The 19,392-nt window shown below is 43.1% G+C and overlaps 1 protein-coding gene across 1 annotated transcript in view; it reads left to right on the top strand.

Annotated features, from left to right (window-relative positions):
• The window catches only part of SPRYD3 (SPRY domain containing 3), a 137,845-nt gene that overhangs the window by 19,440 nt on the left and 99,013 nt on the right, over positions 1-19,392 (top strand). Inside the window, exon 6 of the mRNA XM_078604164.1 lies at positions 14,282-14,467. Coding sequence (XP_078460290.1) covers positions 14,282-14,467 — 186 coding nt within the window. The remainder of the gene's footprint in view (positions 1-14,281; positions 14,468-19,392) is intronic.

Genomic DNA, 19,392 nt, shown 5'->3' with positions numbered 1-19,392 from the left:
CTTTCCATTGCAGACACACTTAGAGCAGCACGTGCTGCAGCACACAGTGTCGCAAGTATCACACAAAGTATACGAGCACATGAGAGCTTTTGGTAAGGAGTTGCAACGGGGAAGCTGACACGGAGGGCAGCACACACGAGCTCTCGCCTTCCCACTTTTATAGGACATGTGCAAACACAGTGGCTGTGTATAAAAAAAATATTTATCCTATGTAAAATTACTGGTTGGGTTTAGAAGCCATCGTGGTCAAGGCTCTTGTCAGCACTCTTTCCCTTCACTTTGATCCTTCTGAGGGATCTCACAGTGCTTGCAAAGTTGACACTTCGCTTCCAAGGACCGCTTTTGTTGTATCCAACCGTATGGCTTCAGGTCTTTCCTTTGGTTACCAACCTCTGGATGCTCACCCGAGTGCCTTTCTCTGTCAGCTGCGCTCTTCCATACTGACTGATATACTTAAACGCCAACGTTTGGGTCAGGCTCCGTGCTATATTAAATGGCATTTTTAGAAAGAGGTAAAGAAAATAACTCCGGAAGTATACAATAAAAAAAGTCCAATAAGCTATCAATCCATTGACTAAAACAGTGACACTACTAATGTCCTGCAGACCTCATTAAGTGTTATATATTCATAAATGCAGAAGAAATGTACTGGTTTTAAGACTATACCGCCACCTAAAGCCCAGACCTTTGGTGGGTGAGGTGATAGATGGGTACTTTGTAAACCACAGATCCCTTGGCACGCTGTAGATGCCCTGCAGCTGCGTGTTTCCTACATCTTTTCAACCGCCCAATGATGGCTGCAGCCCCTCAAGGGCTCCTAAACCACATTTTACATCTCCTGGATGAAGCAATTAAATGTGTTGATTTCGGAATTTTTCACTGCTTTTTTTTTTGCTCTTTACCCCCTCCCTTCACTCTGGTTATATTCATATTGTGCTATTGAAGCCATCTTCTGAGTCGAAAGTGTTTCCATGCGAGACTCTTCACAGCTCAGAGTGTACCACCCTGTTGTGAGAGAACCGCATCGCAAAACGACTTCCGAAATCTTTTTAAAAGGCCTCTTCATCCATGCTAGGGACATACCTTTTATATTCCTAGCAAAGATTGTTCAGAATTTTTTGTCAATCAAACCAAAGTAAAACTTTCTCAGAGGTAAAATTTGCCAAAATATTTAAAAATATATTTTTTCTATATATTTGAAACTATCAATGAATGGGGCTGAGACTGTCAAATCCAACCACTTGAGAAGCCGGTTTCATTGTGTGAGAATCCCAGGGGTGTCAGCCCAGTGCACTGACATGCTATTAGTCCGATGAGCCACCTCCTGTATGCGTAGTTTTTACGACATCTGCCCCTAGGAGTCCCCAGGAGCCAGGATGTGGCTTTTTGCTGCAGCCGGTGGTGAATCTGTATGGGAGCCTTGCGATTGCTCAAATAACCAACCGTGCTGGCCTCACCTGACGCGCGGGATTTGACTCAGCGGTGCCAGACGATGGCTTGTCGCCCATCGGATGTTTGAGAGGCGCCTACGCCCATCTGTGTTTGTTCCTGTTTGCGTATTTTCGTTCGCTTATATTGTGTGTTGAAGGTTTTTGGCAGAAAGTAATGGCGTGTGTTTTTTTGTGTTTATGCGAACGTGCCCACTTGCGTGCGTGCGTGTGCGTGCACGCCCGTGCACGTGTGGCCTTGATAGTGAGAGCAATACTCACCCATTGGACTGTTAGTACACTACTTACTAATAGTTTTGCCAATTAAACGTATTAATTAATGATTGGCAAATCAGAACATGTATAACTCGTACATGTGTTTTGCGGCTGCTTATATTTGGATGTGTGCATGCACATATTGTAAGCATGCATTTTCGGTAAGCAGTGACAACGTATTTAGCACACTACTATCGAGGCTATCCAAATTCGATTCCTGGTTATGCACTTAATTGTAAAATAGACTTCAAACAATATCTGGGGACACTGCCGAGTCAGCCCGGCCTAAAACTAGAACCCAGTGTGGTACTCATGGTCAAAGCCAGCCAGGTATACATACTAATCCCTCACATTAACATAGCCACTTCCGTGCCCTCTAATTTCTCACATTAACATCATGCTAATCTCTCACATTAACATAGCCACTTCCGTGCCCTCGTCCAGGAGGCCACTCTCCTTCTATCTTACAGTTACATGCTCATTTCTCACATTAACATCACTAGCCCCGGCCACTTCTTTATGACCCTTGAGCTACACCCATTTCAAACCTTTTTAAAACAGTCTGCCTCAGCAGCAGACCATGCTTTCCCACCTGATGATGGATTCTTGTGTTGCGCCCGAAACGTCGTGATTTATTTAATTTTATACCTACGTGACTTTACCCAAAGAACCAAAGAGTATAGGTATACATAGTATATGAAGGGAGGTCTCTTAACTGAGCCACTTTACCTGCCTGGCCGCTCTGTGAGCTGAAGGACAGCCATTGCCCGAAATGTTGCCCATTATATATATTTGTAAAACAGTGTTATTGATGAGTGTGTTTTTCAGGTATACATGGTCCTTGCTCCACCATTCCCTTTTTGTATTGCTTCTAATATATGTGTGCTCGCCACGTATGTGCATTTGTATGCATTAACATGCTGTCGGTGTTTTATTTCCTTTGCTATTGCCTGTACGGTGTGCCATGGTCTCAGAAAAAAAAACCCTCCCTACGCGTCTGGAGTGTTCCAGACGAGCTCATTAGCTAACTAATTGGAATTGTTGGAGTTGACATGCAACTTCTGGGCTGGGTGAGGGTCAGAGTGGCAGAGTAGGAGATGGCATGGCAGCTTGGGTTGCAAGGGTTTTCAACAGTGAAGTATAGAAACCTTTATGGTTGTGGTTTCAGTCAACTGTTGTGGACCATGATGCATGTTTAGAGAGCCTTGTTATTGGGTTGCGCTTGTTAGCCGACTGGGTTCAATGGTAATTGTGCAGTGCTTAGTGGTAACAGGCTAGAGGGAAGGGAGAAGGGAAGATTGCGAACTGCTTATACAAAGGTTGAGTAGGATAACCTGCATGCAAATATATTCATAAAATGACATTAGTATGCACGCTTCAACAATAGTCATTAAAACTGATTTTGTCTACATTCTGTGTGCATGGTCTGGAAATTCAGTGTTGCTCTCAATATGAAGACTTCAAATTATTCGTTCGGCAGCAGCCAATCACAAGGCTGCTTCATGCTACAATTGCATTCCGAATTCGAATTTGTTTTGGTTCACAAATAAATACGAGTGTGGCACACGGCTTTTTTTTTTGGCCTCCTGGTTACACATGTGACCACAATCGGTGGCACCACGGTCAGATATGTGGCCAGCGTCGTGAGCCTGTGTGCCGATTGGGCCTCCAGGGCTACAGCTGGGAGGTGGTGGTGAACTGGTTCGTTTGCTGTGGATGGGTTCAGAGAGTGGATGTCGTGTGCAGCAGCAGCAGCATCTAGGCTGATTAATGTGGGATTGCCAGAGGGAGAGGGCTGGAGGGGGGGGGTAAGATGGGGGAATGGGGTGTGGTCGATGTTCCAAAATGAACGCTCTCGTTATTGGCTCTCTTTGCAATTACAAGTAACGAGCAAGGACCTGCTGACCTGTGCGTTGCACTCAAACCAACTGTGCGTTGGTGGCTGCTGTTGAACCCTGTTTTTTTTTAAATGCACCCAGTGCCCATTAAAAAGTAATCAAGTAGAATTCAGGAGGTGCCCAAATGATGTCTCTCTCATAATTTTTCAAGTTGTCGATTACACCCATTTGAATTGTAAAATCAATCTGGCCATTTAATCATGAACACTCAAAAGCGTACATTGAAGGCAGTTTAGGATACTGAGCATAATTTGGAAATAAACACAAAGGGAGGAGAGATATTATAAAAAGTAGGTATCTTGTCATGGCCTCGTCTGCATATCTGCTAATTAAGATGAAAGTGGTGGACAAAAGGCTGCTGTCTCCTTGCTCTGACTCCCATGGCTCCCTATGGAATCTGGCTGGGGTCACTGGCATCAAAATATTTACCTTTTGCGGGCTTGCGATTTCAAGGGGTGCTATGCAAGCAGGCTTTGAAGTGCGGGAGTATTTGTACCGGCCGGAATGCGCGGATGCTTTGAGCCTCCCAGGAGAGGTAGTGAGGCTGCGTGGCTCAGAGACTTGTTGGCTGACGGATATGGATAAGCGAATGTTAACAACGCTGTGCTAATTAAGGCAGTGTCACGATTGAACAACGGTGTTTATTTTGGTCCCTTGATGAACTTCTTGATCTGCCTCGCCATCTTGGGCCTGCTCATCAATTTTTTCCCCCTTTTTCAACGTTCTTGTTGCGCAGGGAAGTGCTGTGGAGCTAAGTGGAGCTCATGTTGATCTGTGTGAGAGAGTTTTTTTAAAATATATATACGTGATTTGTTTATAGAATGAGTGCAATTAATGACCACTGCTCAGAATAAATGGCATTGGCATTTATTTCCATCCTTGAAAAAGATGACGTCCTCTTAAAACACACGGCACACGTTTGTAAAAGAAATTGCCACGGCACATTACTACAGCGGACTTGCAGTCCAGACCAATTGCTAGAATTAAGGTTACCAAATCTGAACCGGAGGATGAGAAATGGACCATGAGACCACCCAATCATGTCTCGATTGCATCTGCTTGGGTTAGGGTGAAGGTGAAGGGTGAAGGTGGAAGGTGAGGATTGGGGTCAGTGTAGGGTGTTGTGTTTTCTGCTGTGTTTTTATTGCTCTGCAGAGCACGTTTAGGGGAGATCTGAAAGGCCAGAAGGTTGTGACTGCCTCAGGGAGCCTGATTTTCTTCTGATAGACCATCAAACCCCACCAATAAGTGCACACCTGGCTCCCGAGTCCCATGTGCGACTTGAGCAGCACTCAGGGATTTATTTATTTTATTTTTCTGACCGGGCCCCAGCTGATAAAGTTTGCTGCTGTTGTAAAAAAGAGCATTCCTTACCTCCTGCTTAGCTCCCAAAGGACCCCCTTGTAATGCCCAAAAAAAACCCAGTGTCCTGCTATGCTGTATGCTGCTTTTGTGAGTCCTGACCTTCCTGGTAACCATCCTGGGTACCAATCGTCTTCTTGTCCACCAATGCTGAACCCCTCATTGTATCTACAACGTACATTGTAGATACAATGATTTTGAGCAATTTTGATCTTGAAATATATGTTTTACTGTGAATGGTGGTCCACGCATCCAGAAAGATTTGGAACCACTGCTGTACCCCGTATGATGCCATCCAGTTGCGGGATGTCGGAAGTTGTTGATGGGGCTGGATCCGGGTGGTGGCTGACACGAGTTATGGGGGGGGGGGGGTGCGTAGGGGTAGCGCGATACTTGGAGCCATCACAAAAAAGCGTATATATCGTCTGTCGGAGATGTGTGCGGCGCCATGTGTCTGCGTACACAAACGCCGTGCAAGGAGTTGGGCTTCGAAGGCTGGAGGAGTGTGTGGTGGACGTCTTGCCCCCTTGTTCTGTCAATGCAATAGGGCCAAATGTTGTTTTATTATGGTTGGAGGGGCTGAGGTGGGGGGAAATGATTCTCGTGTCCAAAACTGCAAGGCCCATACCAAAACACGAGACACACAATTATCGTTAAGGCTGGCTTGTGGTTAATGGCATCAATGCTGTCTCAATGTAATAAACACAGGCTCAAACATTTTAATGATGGCTTTTTAGGAAGTCGTTCGTTGACAGAATTTTACTTTCTGCTGCTTCTGCTCGGAACAATATTATGTAACTTTTATTTTCTTATCTTATGTAGATTTATATAGTGCCCTATTCAATTCGTTATCTAGTTCCCATTCATCTCAGTTTAAGTTATTTTTCTCAAACTTATTTGATGTTGCCAAACAACCCAAATTGTACCCAGAGTTAGTATAAATTGTATGTTCCATTTACATTGTCTTCTGTCCAATGGTTCATCATAACGTGTTTATGTTACTGCCATATTTCTCAACTGGCATGATGGACATTATATTCTGAGGTCGTTTCAACAAGGGTCAGTCATTCACGGCATGTACCTATGTGTACATATACTATGCGACAAGTGTAAATGATATCGAAAATAGGCTAACATTTCCACATCATTTCTAGTGGGGTTAGTTATTTTAGAGGCCCCCTAATTATAACTTAGTACATTTTCAACTTAAAATACCACATTTCCTTGAGAAAGTGCCAGGTGCTCGGGTTTTGCCATCATGAAAAATAATAAGGAGTCAGGATGTAGTCAAGGAAGTATTAAATTCATAACCATGCCCAGGGTTTCACTGGAGAGGAGACGTGCGACTTCCACCGAAGGCACTTTTTACACCCGTGTTCCTCATCACATGATCAAGTGTAGTTCTTAAACGTAGTTAAAAATAAGCTTTTTTTTATAACTACTTGTACAGCTCTTTGTCAATCCACGACTGGATGAGGGCCAACCCAAGCTCCACAATGTCATGGGGGTTATTTCACCCGACTTTGTCTGCATTGGTTTGTGCTGGTTGGTAAAGGCCGAGCATAGTAGCACAGTACAACAATGGATTCTGCTGCAGTGCCCTCTGCTGGTCACCAGATAGCCTTGCAGCAGCCTGTATTAACCTGCTGTGGATGGTGGTCATCCATCGTACAAGCACTCTCCAAGGTCAAATCCTGCTTAGCTTCTTAAGTCTTATGAGATTGGGCATCTTCCATGGGGATTGGGTCAGCGGCTTTTTATAATTTTACGAAATCGTTTTCACTCTTGCATTAAGTTTCAAGTGCGTTAAGAATTCCAAATGGAAATTAAATGGTTTTCTAACGATTGTTCAAATGATGATTAAATAAATCATGGTAAGTATACATTTTACACTGCGCACAGAAGATGAACAGTACGCATAGGTCTAGATGCTGCACAACAAGCTGCACATTTCATATTCACGATTCCAAGTCTGCAAAACGTTTTACTGTGCAGCATCATGTACCAGGGCCTTCACAGATTTTTCCACGCATAGCTCAAAGTACTGCAGTATTCAAAGCCTCGATTACTATCTGCTTCACTATAGACACTGCTTTGAACCGTAATATAACTGTAATCATGACTGTGGCTGATGCCCCGTTTCTGCACTTAGTTTTGGGAATTACCTGGTGCCTCTTGCAAAAGAGACGTGCTGTCTTCGTGGGCTCTGAACAGAAAGAATTAAGTAAAATAAAAGCTTTCGATGTTCATCTGAAATAGAACAGCCCTCCAATTGCTGTCATTTGCAATTTTGTACTTTCATTTTTGATGTTAACATTTTTTCCCATTTTATTCCGTCATTTTATCAGCATCCCCTGGGCTGTAACATCCCTCAACCCTATTATGAGGTTTTCGATCATCGTTAAAATAACTGAACCAGAAGATGAATCCTTTACTCACTTTATTATGGAAGATAAGGTAAAGATAATACAATTTTCACAATGACATGTTTATTTCGATAGTTTTATCCATCTAGTGTTATCTGCCGTGACGTCATTGTCGTTTTGTTCATAAAGCGGGCTTCACAAATGCCTCTAATAACGTGCGTTCTCATGCTGTCACTAGATGTTGCTTGAAATGAGATGCTTTGTCTCGGCTGTGTGTCTTAAACATTGCACACATGCAAGCAAGTCTACACCCACCCTCACAAAAACAACTGCATGTTTAGTTTTATACAGTGTTTCTGTTTGCGAGCACCTAAGATCAACAACATACCATATGACGTGATGGGGCCAATACCATGCCTGGCTGCTTTTGGGTCTCCTCGTGGCTGATGTTGCTGACACAGACTTTGCACCAGATTCATACTTTTAAGGCGGAGTTGACCGTTAGGATGCCCGGGGCAGAATTAGACTGCTATGTCTGACATATTAGGACAGTGTTTTACACACACATATATCCCCACACATGCGTATGTTTGTTTTTGACATTCTTTTGCTAAAATTTGTATTTCTTAAATTGCCTTTTAATTTTGCCAAACATGACCTTTGTTAATTCCATTCTGCAATAGAGCAAATGTCTATTGTGCAATCAGATAAATAATGTGGCTCATTCATTTACCACATTCTGGAGGATTTAGCTGTGTTTTTTCCTGGATTTTTTTGTTTGCTCATAGTTACTTTAAGATGTTTTCTTGTTCATGTTATTGTTTTTTGTTTGTTGCGGTTGCACCCGATTCAAGAGCCAAATGGCTCACAGAGCTATACCAAATAAATTAAACTGAAACATACATTTCTATAAATACCTTTGCATTGCGGCATTAACACTTCAATGGTAATGACGCCGTTGTAATACTGAAAATAAGTACAACTTTAATTGAATGTTCTTTAACATAGCAATAAGTCTCAGCACTTTTAAGTTAAATGCTTTACCTTTTCTGTCCAATTTCATATGATGGAGACATTTAAATGGTTAATTTTTGACAATTGCTTACCTAAATTTTGCCCAGTTTTTGTACCTTTTGGAATCAATGCGGTGGAGTCTCCCGCCATGACTGACAACTTGCAAGAACATTCAACCTTCTGAGATCACACCATGGAAAATGCCAATAGCATATTTTAAGTTTAAATATTATCCAACAAACTTAACCTTGTCAATTTCCCACTGTTTTAACTCCACAATCAAGTTCTCACAGTTTTGGGTCATCATTATAAGTTAGTTTCAACAATAATGTATGTACAACATTTCTTGGAATGCCATCCTTCATTTCAGCTAAGTTGTGTCCCTTTAACTACCAGATTTATGTCATGTTTTGAGCATGTAATGGTTGACAGATGTAATGGCTGTGTAGTATGAAACAGGCAAACATAACTTCACATTTCCTCATTGCTATTGTGAAGGTTTTTTGTGAAAAGATTTGCCCAGCGATGTGACTAATATTATTTTGTATAGTATTGGTATCTTCACACATGTGCAATGGCCGCATCTCCTATTAGCACGGTTGGCTATGTATGGTGTGAAAGAAGTTCAACATACATACAATGTAAACGATACTTTTTTAGTCCCAATTGGGTGTGACATAGTTTTAAGTGAACAAAAACTCAACATGTTCTACATTGGGGCAGGCACACAGCATCCCCATAATGGGTTACCTGCGCTTGGTGCACAGCACATGGCCACTATCGAAGTGGGCATGCTGACACGTCACATCAGCGGAACTCCCTGGCACTGGCCTCTGGCTTGGCACTCACGTATTTCACAAACTGTCGTCTTCTGTTACTCACAGTGGATGGCTCTAACTCTGAAACTAAGCTTGATTGGGCCTAGTCACTGCCTGGATGGTGCTGATAGTCCAGTGGGGAGATCATACTCTCTTTCCACAGCTCAGCTTTTTTCCCATCGATGGAGCAAGTGGGGTCACATTTCTGCTGGAGGTGCTATCTTTCAGTTGAGGCATTAAACCGAGGTCTCGCTTGCTTCGCAGATGGTAAAAGTGACCGTTTTGATATAGAACAGTGTGTCTAATGCTGCTCTCCTGGCTTGAATTATTCCAGCATTATATAGCAATAAAATCCGGTGCTTGGTCATACACCCTCGTTTGCCGAATTAAATTCCTCATTAAAAATCTTAAATGCAAGGGAGGTATCTTGAATGCTCCTTCACCGAGCTTGTTCCGAGCTCGCTTAGTGACAGAAACGTAGATGGCAACCTCGTAGTTCTGCAGTCTTCAGTGTGCCCTATATAAATAAATAAGTACTAAAATTACGCTGAGCTAGAACGCTGTAATTAGCTGGGATTAAGATGCGGCCACCCCGTGAGCACTGTGAAGGCGGCACCCAGTTAGGATTAGGAAGTTGCTGGGCAGAGACTGCCTTATGCAGCCGACATCCTGCACAGCTTTACAGAGGAGGCATCAGCATTTCCCGTTAGGGGCAAAATGAACCGGTCATGATGGAAGCCAAAGGTTCCGCTACTCACAGCCAGTGAAAAGGTGCCCATGTAACAACGGATTCGGAAGTGTGTTTCTACAGCAGAATTTGTAAAGAAAAAACAATATATATGAAAAGATGACACAGGAGGGAGGGAAATCCTTATGGAAACATATTTAAAGAGGAAAAATATATATTGGACATTTTAAGTTGAGTAGTACACTTGGGATGTTTGTGCATGTTTTGCTGGGTGAGCCCACGATTACACAATGTTGCCTACGGTAGTGGATTTCACGTGTCGTAACGCTATCTTTATTAAGTGTGTGTAGCGTGCGAGCGCGCACAGTGACCGCCCGTTACGGCAGAAAAAAAAATCGCAGCTCCAGACTTGTCGTCTCTGCACTCGAGAATAAACAGGGCTGTTTCAGAGCCACGGTAATTCCAGACTCAACCCGAGTGTGAAGCGTGGGTGGCTGGACATTACCTGTGGTACAGTGCGTGTGCGTGCGTGCGTGGGTGTACGCATGGTGCTGGCTACCCAACCACTTCATGTGCCGTGCTGGCCTTTCTCGGTGCTTGCTAACAACACTTGCCCCTACAGCCTGTTAAGGCTATACAGGGGATTTTTGTATTTGTGTATGTGTACATGCGGGCAGTAGTGTAGCAGTTAGCTCGCTGCGCTACGAACCCAGCGACCCGAGTTCGATTCCTGCTCACGGCCAACATCGGTGATGAATATTTGAGCCGGTCCTTGGCCTCCCCTAGGTCGACTCGGCCTCAAATGGTGCTGTGTGTAAACATCGCCACTATGGAACAAGGCGGCTGGGCGTGGTGCTGGCCACCCACCCCTTCGTGTGCCGTGCCAGTCTTCATAGGTGCTTGCTAACAGCAGTTGCCCCAACAGCCTATTAAGGCTATATTGGCGTGTGCACGTTGGCGTGAGAGTCGTGTGCCTTGCTGGCCTTAATAGAGACTTCCTAACAGCTCTTATTCCCCAATAATCTTTTCAGATAAATAGTGGGATTTTTGCCTTTCATGTATGAATGGAGTAAGCACTGTGTATGTGCATGTAGATGGACATTGTGAGTCCATATGTGTGAGAGTGCATTTTAACTTCCCCCGTGTTAGTGTGCACACGTATATGGACAATTGTGTATGCGTGTGTGCGGGTACATTTATGCGTGTGTCTGGGTGTGGTCCTGGCACAACTGTGTGTAGTGTCCTCTGCTGTCTGTGTGTGCACGTGCATACATAGGCGAGGACAGCCTCTGAATATGTATCAGCATCTACAGTATTTGTACCATATGATTGATAACTAGAATTCTCCGGGCTTGGTCAAATGCCCCATTTCCAGGCAGCCAAGCTTAGAACACGGGAAGAGATCACGTGAACTGTATCATCTTTGTGACAAAGCCTAACAGGCCCATTTCTGTCCTTGATGCTTGCCATCCTATTCGGCTAGTTGTGTGCTTAACTCGCATTCTGTTCACCTGTCTATTCATGGGGTGATTATTTAAATGACTTGCATGAGTACAGTCGTGTTGTGTGCTTGAAAAACCCAACTGAGCCTTTATTGAGAAATGCAGCCCCACCATGCTTTGGAGCAGGTTCATTTGAAAATATTGAAAATTAATCTGTTTTTATTTAGTAACTTATTTGATCTGCAGGCTTTTCTTTTTCTTGTGGGATTTTTTGACACGTGCTTTTGATGTCACACGGAGTGTCTGCACTTTTATCTGATGTTGGCGTAATGCGTTTTCGTAATCTCAACCACAATTTTTAGGGTTTAAGTTGGTTTCATTGGAAATTCCTTGGGCTCAAAGGCAATCTGAAGAACCTTGAGAAAAAAACAGAGGTGGTTTTATTACAGCATTTATGGAAGTTACACCATGCATCATTTGATAAACTTGGCTAGTTGATTTGTTTTTTAAATTGAACACATTTTTACTGTGCTCCAACCATTATATTCTCCAAAACACAAAGTCTTATCATGAATAACTGTGTCAGTGTAAATCCTGGAACAGTTGCAATACAATATTGTGATGTTGTACACATTAACCAGTGTGGTATGACATTTAATGTATCCCTGATGCTGCATATCTACCAGTGGGTTATATTTTGACACTGTAATATAATAAACACGATGGGAATTTACTGCACCTCCCTGTTTATACATGCATCCATCTACTCATTGTTCATTCATTCCAATACTTTATTGCATGGAACACATCCACTGAGGTGCAAGCAACTTGCTTCCAGGATTTTACTGCTGGGACTGCAAACAAGTGAGAGATGTTGTACATGTTAAGCAGCTGTTCAAATATTTTTGGTACAAACCAGCTGTGAATCACTGAAAGTGCACAATTTGTGTGTATAGCCTTAACTTATGACTAGATGAGAGAGCATTGCAAATTTATCTTTTGCCATGTAGCTTTTGAGGAAAATGCATTTGAACAATCGAACAAAGATGTCACTGCGTCGCACACTTTCAGATGCGCTTCTGTGGCCGTCTGGAACGCCCCTTTTAATATTAGGAAGCCACCCGAACTATGTACTTTTAAATCATTTAGATTGAAAACGAATTTCTTTAGAACTGATTTTTGGGTTTAGTTTTGTTGTCCTTCCCCCACACCTCTGGTTAGCATGTCAAGGTAGGACAACTACTTGTCGTGCAATTTCAAGAAATTTTAATTTAAACATTTCACTCGGCAGTATTCATGTTAATTTGTGAAAGGGGCCATATCACATCAGATACATGTCCACCACTCACTCGGGGCTCAGGTCCACCAGTGGTGATATGTACTGCCTCCTCCGGTGCATATCTGAGCATGGAGACATTTTCACCTTTACTTGAAAGATGATTTCACTTTGTGTAAAAAAATGTAACCATACCAAGGCGAAAATAATGGCAATGGATGTAATGTTTATGCTGTACCGTTAAATCACGAGTAAGGGGATGCCCTCCAAAAAGTTACATGAAGTTATAGTCTGATAAGATTCCCCTGCCACATGTGCTCGATTATACTAAACAGAAAAACTTAAACTTTTTATTTTACCAGATTAAGCCCACTGAGTTATTAGCTTATTTTTCAGAAGTGACCTGGTCACAAATGATAGCGCGACAAAAGTGGCTTATCATGTGGAAATGTATAGCAGCCAAATACTATAAATGTACGTTTCTAAATGGAGAGGGAAAAACCAAAGGACCCGGAGAAAAATCCACACGACCACGGGGAGAACCTGCAAACTCCCAACATATAGGCATCGGGGTCGGGATCGAATCCACGACCACCATGCATACCAGGTGAGGTAGTTAACATCTCGCCACCGTGGTGCCCCTAAATCACAGTAATCACAGACGGGAACAATGCGAATGGAGCGGACTCCGCCTGAAACATTAAACCCTCTCAAGGGCTTCCAGTGGGGGCACGACCCTGGATTGTGTGTAGGCACACATCCTCTGGGTCATCAAAGCCACCCATCCTCGGGAACGCCGCACTTGGATGAAATCAAAACAAGTCCTTATTATCAAAGGAATGAAATACGCCATTCGTTTAAACTTGATCAAATTTGTAACTGCGGCTTGCTGGAATTCTAAACGCATTTTTTTGGAAACAAATATTACATGTGTATTTATCCCTTTTGTGTTTCGCCCGTGCTCATTTTTCCTCACAACGTCACCGCAACAGCTCTTATTTCGCAGCGAGTTCCCACCTCCTCCACCTCAATTAAAATTAGATCATTCTGCCTCCCTTTAATTTTAAATGTTGAAAGGCTTTGTGAAGTCATCCCTTTCCCTCTTATGTTCAAAGAATATTTATTGTACATTCAAAAGCCACTGAACTCGACTATTCCAAAACACTTAAATGCTACAGTACATATAACTTTTTGTAGACCATGAAGATTAAGTTATTATAGAGGTTTTTTTTTACGTGAACCTCTGCTCTTTGTAATTACAATGCTTATCAAGTGTGTGCAAAATGCTTGCGTGGGTTTCTGTAACAAGACCTGCTTACGTGTGAGTCACCATTTGATACGGGGATAGTAGTAGCAGTCGACCTTTATAGCTTTGTAAGCCCATTGAGACCAGTTGTCTCTTTTTAAAGGGAGACCTGGATTTAAATAGGTTCATGCAATCACCTTATGGGTATGCATGTGGCACGGGGAGCAGTGGCATTGTGATTAGATCACGAAGCTGCGATCCTAGCAGCTCGGGTTTTATCTCTGTGCAGTGATGTGCAGTGAGGCATGTAACTGGGCATATATTGAGGTGTAAAATGAGACAATGCGTGCCTCCGCTCTCAGCGGAGCTCCCTCTGATGACATATGGATGTTCTTGTAATGAGGTGCAAAGCAAGCTGATTAATAATGTATGCATATCTACCCCTGGACTCCCTGCGCTGCCTTTCAGCTGGGCTCCCTGTCGGTGCCAGTTCCAGAGGGGGGCCTCTTTCCAGCGGTGGGGCTGGGCTCGGCGGGCGAGGAGGTGATGCTTGAGCTCACAGCATCGTGGCCGGGCGAGGAGGATGACTCCATGCTGGTCGACAGTCTGGAGGATGAGTGGGGGCGGCTGCATGATGTGCGCATCGCTGGGCCGGTGGGTGATACGGACATGGGTGGAGAGCTCACCCGGCCATGTGCGGGCACACACGGGCACACTTCAACCGCATCTAAATGCACGTGTCCCATATACTTTACAAGCAAATTGGGGCCACATATCCAAAAGGTGACGATCTCAGCTTAAGGAGAGTTTTTCCAAAGTGTACTGACCAGCACCACACTGACCAGCACTATGCAGACCAGCACCACGCTGACCAGCACCATGCTGACAAGCACCATGCTGGTCAGTGCAGGTTGGGCAACGGAGGAGCCGAGGACTCATTCAGGACTCATTCAGATATCAAGTACCACTGATGTCAGCCATGGCAGGGAATCGAATCCTGTTTGCCAGGTTCGTGGTGCAGTATGTGAACCATTGCTTCGCATCACCGCTCCGCAAGCCTGAAGATTGAAATGCCCAAGGTGTAGGACCAATTGGTATCACTCGGAGCATCCCAAGGTCAGGCACGGTCTCTAGTAGATAAGGAAAAACAACGGCGGGAGAAATGTCTGACTTGTGGTGCGTTTCCATGAGCCGCGTTACCTGCGTTTGAGCTCGAGTTGCCATCTCATCAGCGATGCTGTCCCAAAAGGTACATTTCCATGAATATTTTCATCAGTTTGAGTGGTCCTTCAAGTGGAGTTCTGGGAGAAATCAGGCCAACTCAAGTTGACTAGAGTTGACTGTCACATGAGAATAATGTATTCATGAAATCTAAACTATTTCAGAGTTTACCTTATTTAAATATCCCACTGGGATATATGTATGCAGTTGGCCCATTGGACGTTGGGTTAAATATTATTTCACTTTTACCATTAAACCGCCTTACCTGTTTATTTATGCTATATGATCCAATGCTCATTATCGGCATACAATACTCAGTTTGGAGGGGGGGGGAATAAATTAAACCCAGGACGAATATACATTTGTAAACACTTTAGAAAAAAAATATCTTGAGATGTTTCTTATCATTTTAAAACCTGTCAAGGCTGTGACAGCCAAAAATAAAGTGGCAGCAGATGCAGTAAATTCCAACAAGAATAGCCATCTCAGTAATCCACGAGCAGAATTGCAACGCAGCACAGTCCATGTAATCTTTTCATTATGGATTAAGCCATTCATTATTCTTAAGCCAAAAAATGCCTTTTAGCTAGCAAGGCAAGAGTAGCATAACTGAGGTTCCCTATTCTTAAATTGTTCCTGACAGCCCTTTTTCTGTTGTTGCAGGCCAGCATATTTGTTGAAAGTACATATTTAAAAGCACAAGTAACATCTAAAGAGTTCAACATTTTACACAAGTATATTCAGCACTAAAATCGTTAGAATGAAACATTAATTGTATTCAGTTGTGAGTCTAATCAGATCCACATATTCTTAAAAAAGAAAAATGTAGGCAAACTTTGAAGGCCAGCAGCAAAATAAGGCCAATGCAGAGCAGCAGCTCTTAACCCAGTGCACAGCCCACTTGATATGCCAAGGCTCTTAAATTCACAAAGACTTACATTTTGCTAACAATGTTCATGCACTTCCATGCATTCTTGAACAAACTTCAGCACTCATGAGATACACAGGATATTGAACATATTAAACTTATGGCGGTACCCCGGGGTACCATAATACCCCTCGGCTCTCGCATAATGTCCGTGATGCAGTCATTTTTAGTCTGTTGATGGTCGGCGATGCGGCAATCGACTCATCTCGACGAGCTGTACACTACGATGCACCACTATGGTGCGTACCGCGAGCGTTCAGGGTTTCGGCGCAATCGTCCTCGCTGCGTTTCGACATCGCGGAGTGGCACTGATTTCGGATTGATTGGTACCCCAGTCACGGAGTGAAGTACACCCCTGGAAAAAATAGTGTCCCAGAAATAAAGTATTTAATTGCCTCGGCCATTTTGTATTATTTGGTACCCGGGGTACTGACATAAGGATCATATGGCATGAGAAACCCATATTAGCAGCCTCGCAACCTGATAAGCAGTGTAATGGGGCTATGATGAATTATTATTTGTGCTTTTTTAATTCGTGAATTACATCAAATGTGTTACCGGGTTTCGCCATGTAAAGTTATAAGCAGTCTGGTCGATGTTGCATTTTTATCCTGTGTCACTGCCACCTTTGATAATTAATAATATAATTCGAATTAATAATTATTGTATCAAGGATTATGTTTTTTTTAAGTACGCACGTTCATTGGCCCTTGCAGACCTAATGCAGCTTTAAACATAAACTCTAGTCTCAACATTGTGCACATATCATCGCCCTCTGACCAGTGTGAGTGTATTTTGTGTGTACAAGCTCAATCGCCATTGGTGCAGCCTCTCATCTCCTCTGTAGCCCTAAAGCCATACATGGTTATGACTGTTTTCTGGTGACCTCCAGAATAAACTTAAGAAATTTGATGCAGCAAAGAAGGAACAGCTGGCGGCTGGGAAGGGGCACCGTTTTCACCAGCCAGGGAGGAAGAATATTCACCTTCCCGTAAGGGGCCTGACAACCAGTGTGGTGGTAGATCAAAAGAAAAGGGCTTCAGAGTGCAGTGGAAGCAGGTTCGCTGCTTGTTGCAGAGGTTCTAAATTAGTATCCGGCAAGTCGCTCAGATGATTACTGTGGGGTGTAATTAACCATATAATACATGCATTTTGCTTCACAGTGGGCATTAAAGATGCCTTGATCTATTTCGATTTAAAGCTTTCGTGACTGCAGGGATTCTACTTCTTGGTTCTTTCGGTAAAGTCACGTAGAATGGAAATAATAAAATAATAAAAATGAAACGTAATAACATGTTTTATTATTTCCATTCTACGTGACTTTACCGAAAGAACCAAGAAGATGAATCCCTTGATGTGTTTTAACATTAGGAGGATACCTACCGCCAGATTCCAATGGTGCCACCCCAAAGAAAGTTTCGGAAGTTTTGTGTGGGAAGTCGGCAATTTCATTCATTGGAAGTATCGTTGAGGGAGCAAGGAATTAGTGCCGTCCCGTATTTGGAAAATATTCTCATTGGAGCTCCCTCAAGGCCAGCTGGAGCTGTTTGTTGTGCGAGTCTCTGCGAGTTTCTGTCAGAACACAATTTGGTACTTTCATGTTCCAAAATGCCAGTTGGCTCCATCCTCCAGGCCTATTCACTCTCCATTTCCCATAATACCCCAGGTCTTGGCTGAGGAAGGTTCATGGTTCCCAGACCTTCTCGTTGCTGGTTGGTGATTCGTGGTCACTTCCTTGCTGCTGCGATTCCCTGTCTCAGGGAGGCGCCGTCTGGAAGAGGGTTGACTTGTATTACTTAAGTGTGTCGATATTCAGAGACGATTCGCATTCTTGAATGTAATTTTCGGGCATACAGTACTTGCTTCTGAAGTCTGGACATTCGTCAACAACCAAGGTGTATGGCAGCCACTAGCCTTTCTTCACCTGTTGGTGGGTCAGAGGTTCGGTGGACCGAATTGGTTGTTTGATTGGGAAGGTGGCACAGGCTTGAACGCAAATATCTTCCCTTCTAGGTAAGAGCTCTTTGAATGTTCTTATACGGAATTGGCTGGCTATGAAACAGTGGGAAAAATGCTTTTTTCCAGCACTAACATTTGTAAAAACTCGTATTTCACATTAGTCACTGCCACCCTTGTATTCTATCCACTTCTCTCGGGGGGGAGGGCAGGAGTGGGGAGGAGGGAGGGTTCTGGAGGCGCGAGACTGCACCATTTGTTAGTGGCCCCAAAGCGGTCAGGGTATATCTGAATGGTCGTGTGACTAGAATGTAGGTCCAAAAGTGAATTTTTTTCTACATTTATCCATGGCATTTGAACTCATCCAAATTGACGGAGAAGTCGTCTCTTGGAAGTGCATCATGAATGAAATTATCTCTGCTTCATTGCAGAACAAAGGAGTAACTCAGAAATGGTGGCATTCATCCTATTGCTTGCACTTATCTTTTAGATGTCACCTAACTAGAATTGACTGGGAAGTGGTTTCCCAGAAGTTTATCATTTTATTCTAATATCTGCACTCAATCGCAGATAAGAGGTGGAATTAAAGTAGCAGCAAATGCATCCCATTATCCGCATTTCTCCACACTTCTTCGAACATACGAGCAGTAAAATGGGCGGATAATACGGTCCACCATTATTAGCACCCCCGCACACCATCGTGAAGAAGAGACATTTCGCCGTGTTTAAATAATTGTGTTGATGAAACGAGATTTGCTGACAAACATACTGAGACGCTTCGTTAAAAAAGTCTCACAAGATTGGATAAATGACGAGGCTTTTATGGTTAGATCGTGTAAATATAAATTTGACGTTAAACCCACCACTACCCAAAGAAACCTCTTATGGATAATATTGGTCGTGATACCCTTGGATAAATGGGTTGGATCAACGAATGTTAAGAATGGTAGGCATTGAAGGATGGTCAAAAAGTAAAGAATACAAATCATGAATGATCGTAGTGGGTGGAATCAGTGGTTTAAATTAGGGTTGTTGAATATTTTTTAATGAAGACATACAGTACATCTTAAAGCTTAAAAATTGCACAAGCATTGTCAAATACTAAGGCCATATTCTTTAAATAGATACAAATTCTGTGGAGAAGCAATGGCAGACACGAAACAAAGAGTGTTACAGACATGACCTTAGGAACATGTGAATAAGCTTTGAGTACATCCTTGGCTTGGCTGTTAAAGGGGAGATGGAAGAAATGAGATAGGAGTTCAGTCAAATGATTATTTCCAGAACATGGAAAGGTTCTATTCAATAAAATGAGAATGAGAGTTAAATGAAGCTTGGCATGCCGATCTTTTTCCAATCTGTCAAAAGGCAATTGTCAGTGCATAATGAACACAATGAAATGGACACACGATACAATTGCAGAAAAGTAAATTTTCTAGCACTTGCATGCTTGTAAAAATTCTGTTCCCACAGG

The sequence above is a fragment of the Lampetra planeri genome, chromosome 2 (genome assembly GCF_965212315.1).
Source record: "Lampetra planeri chromosome 2, kcLamPlan1.2.h2, whole genome shotgun sequence".
Classification (NCBI taxonomy): domain Eukaryota; kingdom Metazoa; phylum Chordata; class Hyperoartia; order Petromyzontiformes; family Petromyzontidae; genus Lampetra; species Lampetra planeri.
This window is presented reverse-complemented; position numbering and strand designations above follow the sequence as displayed.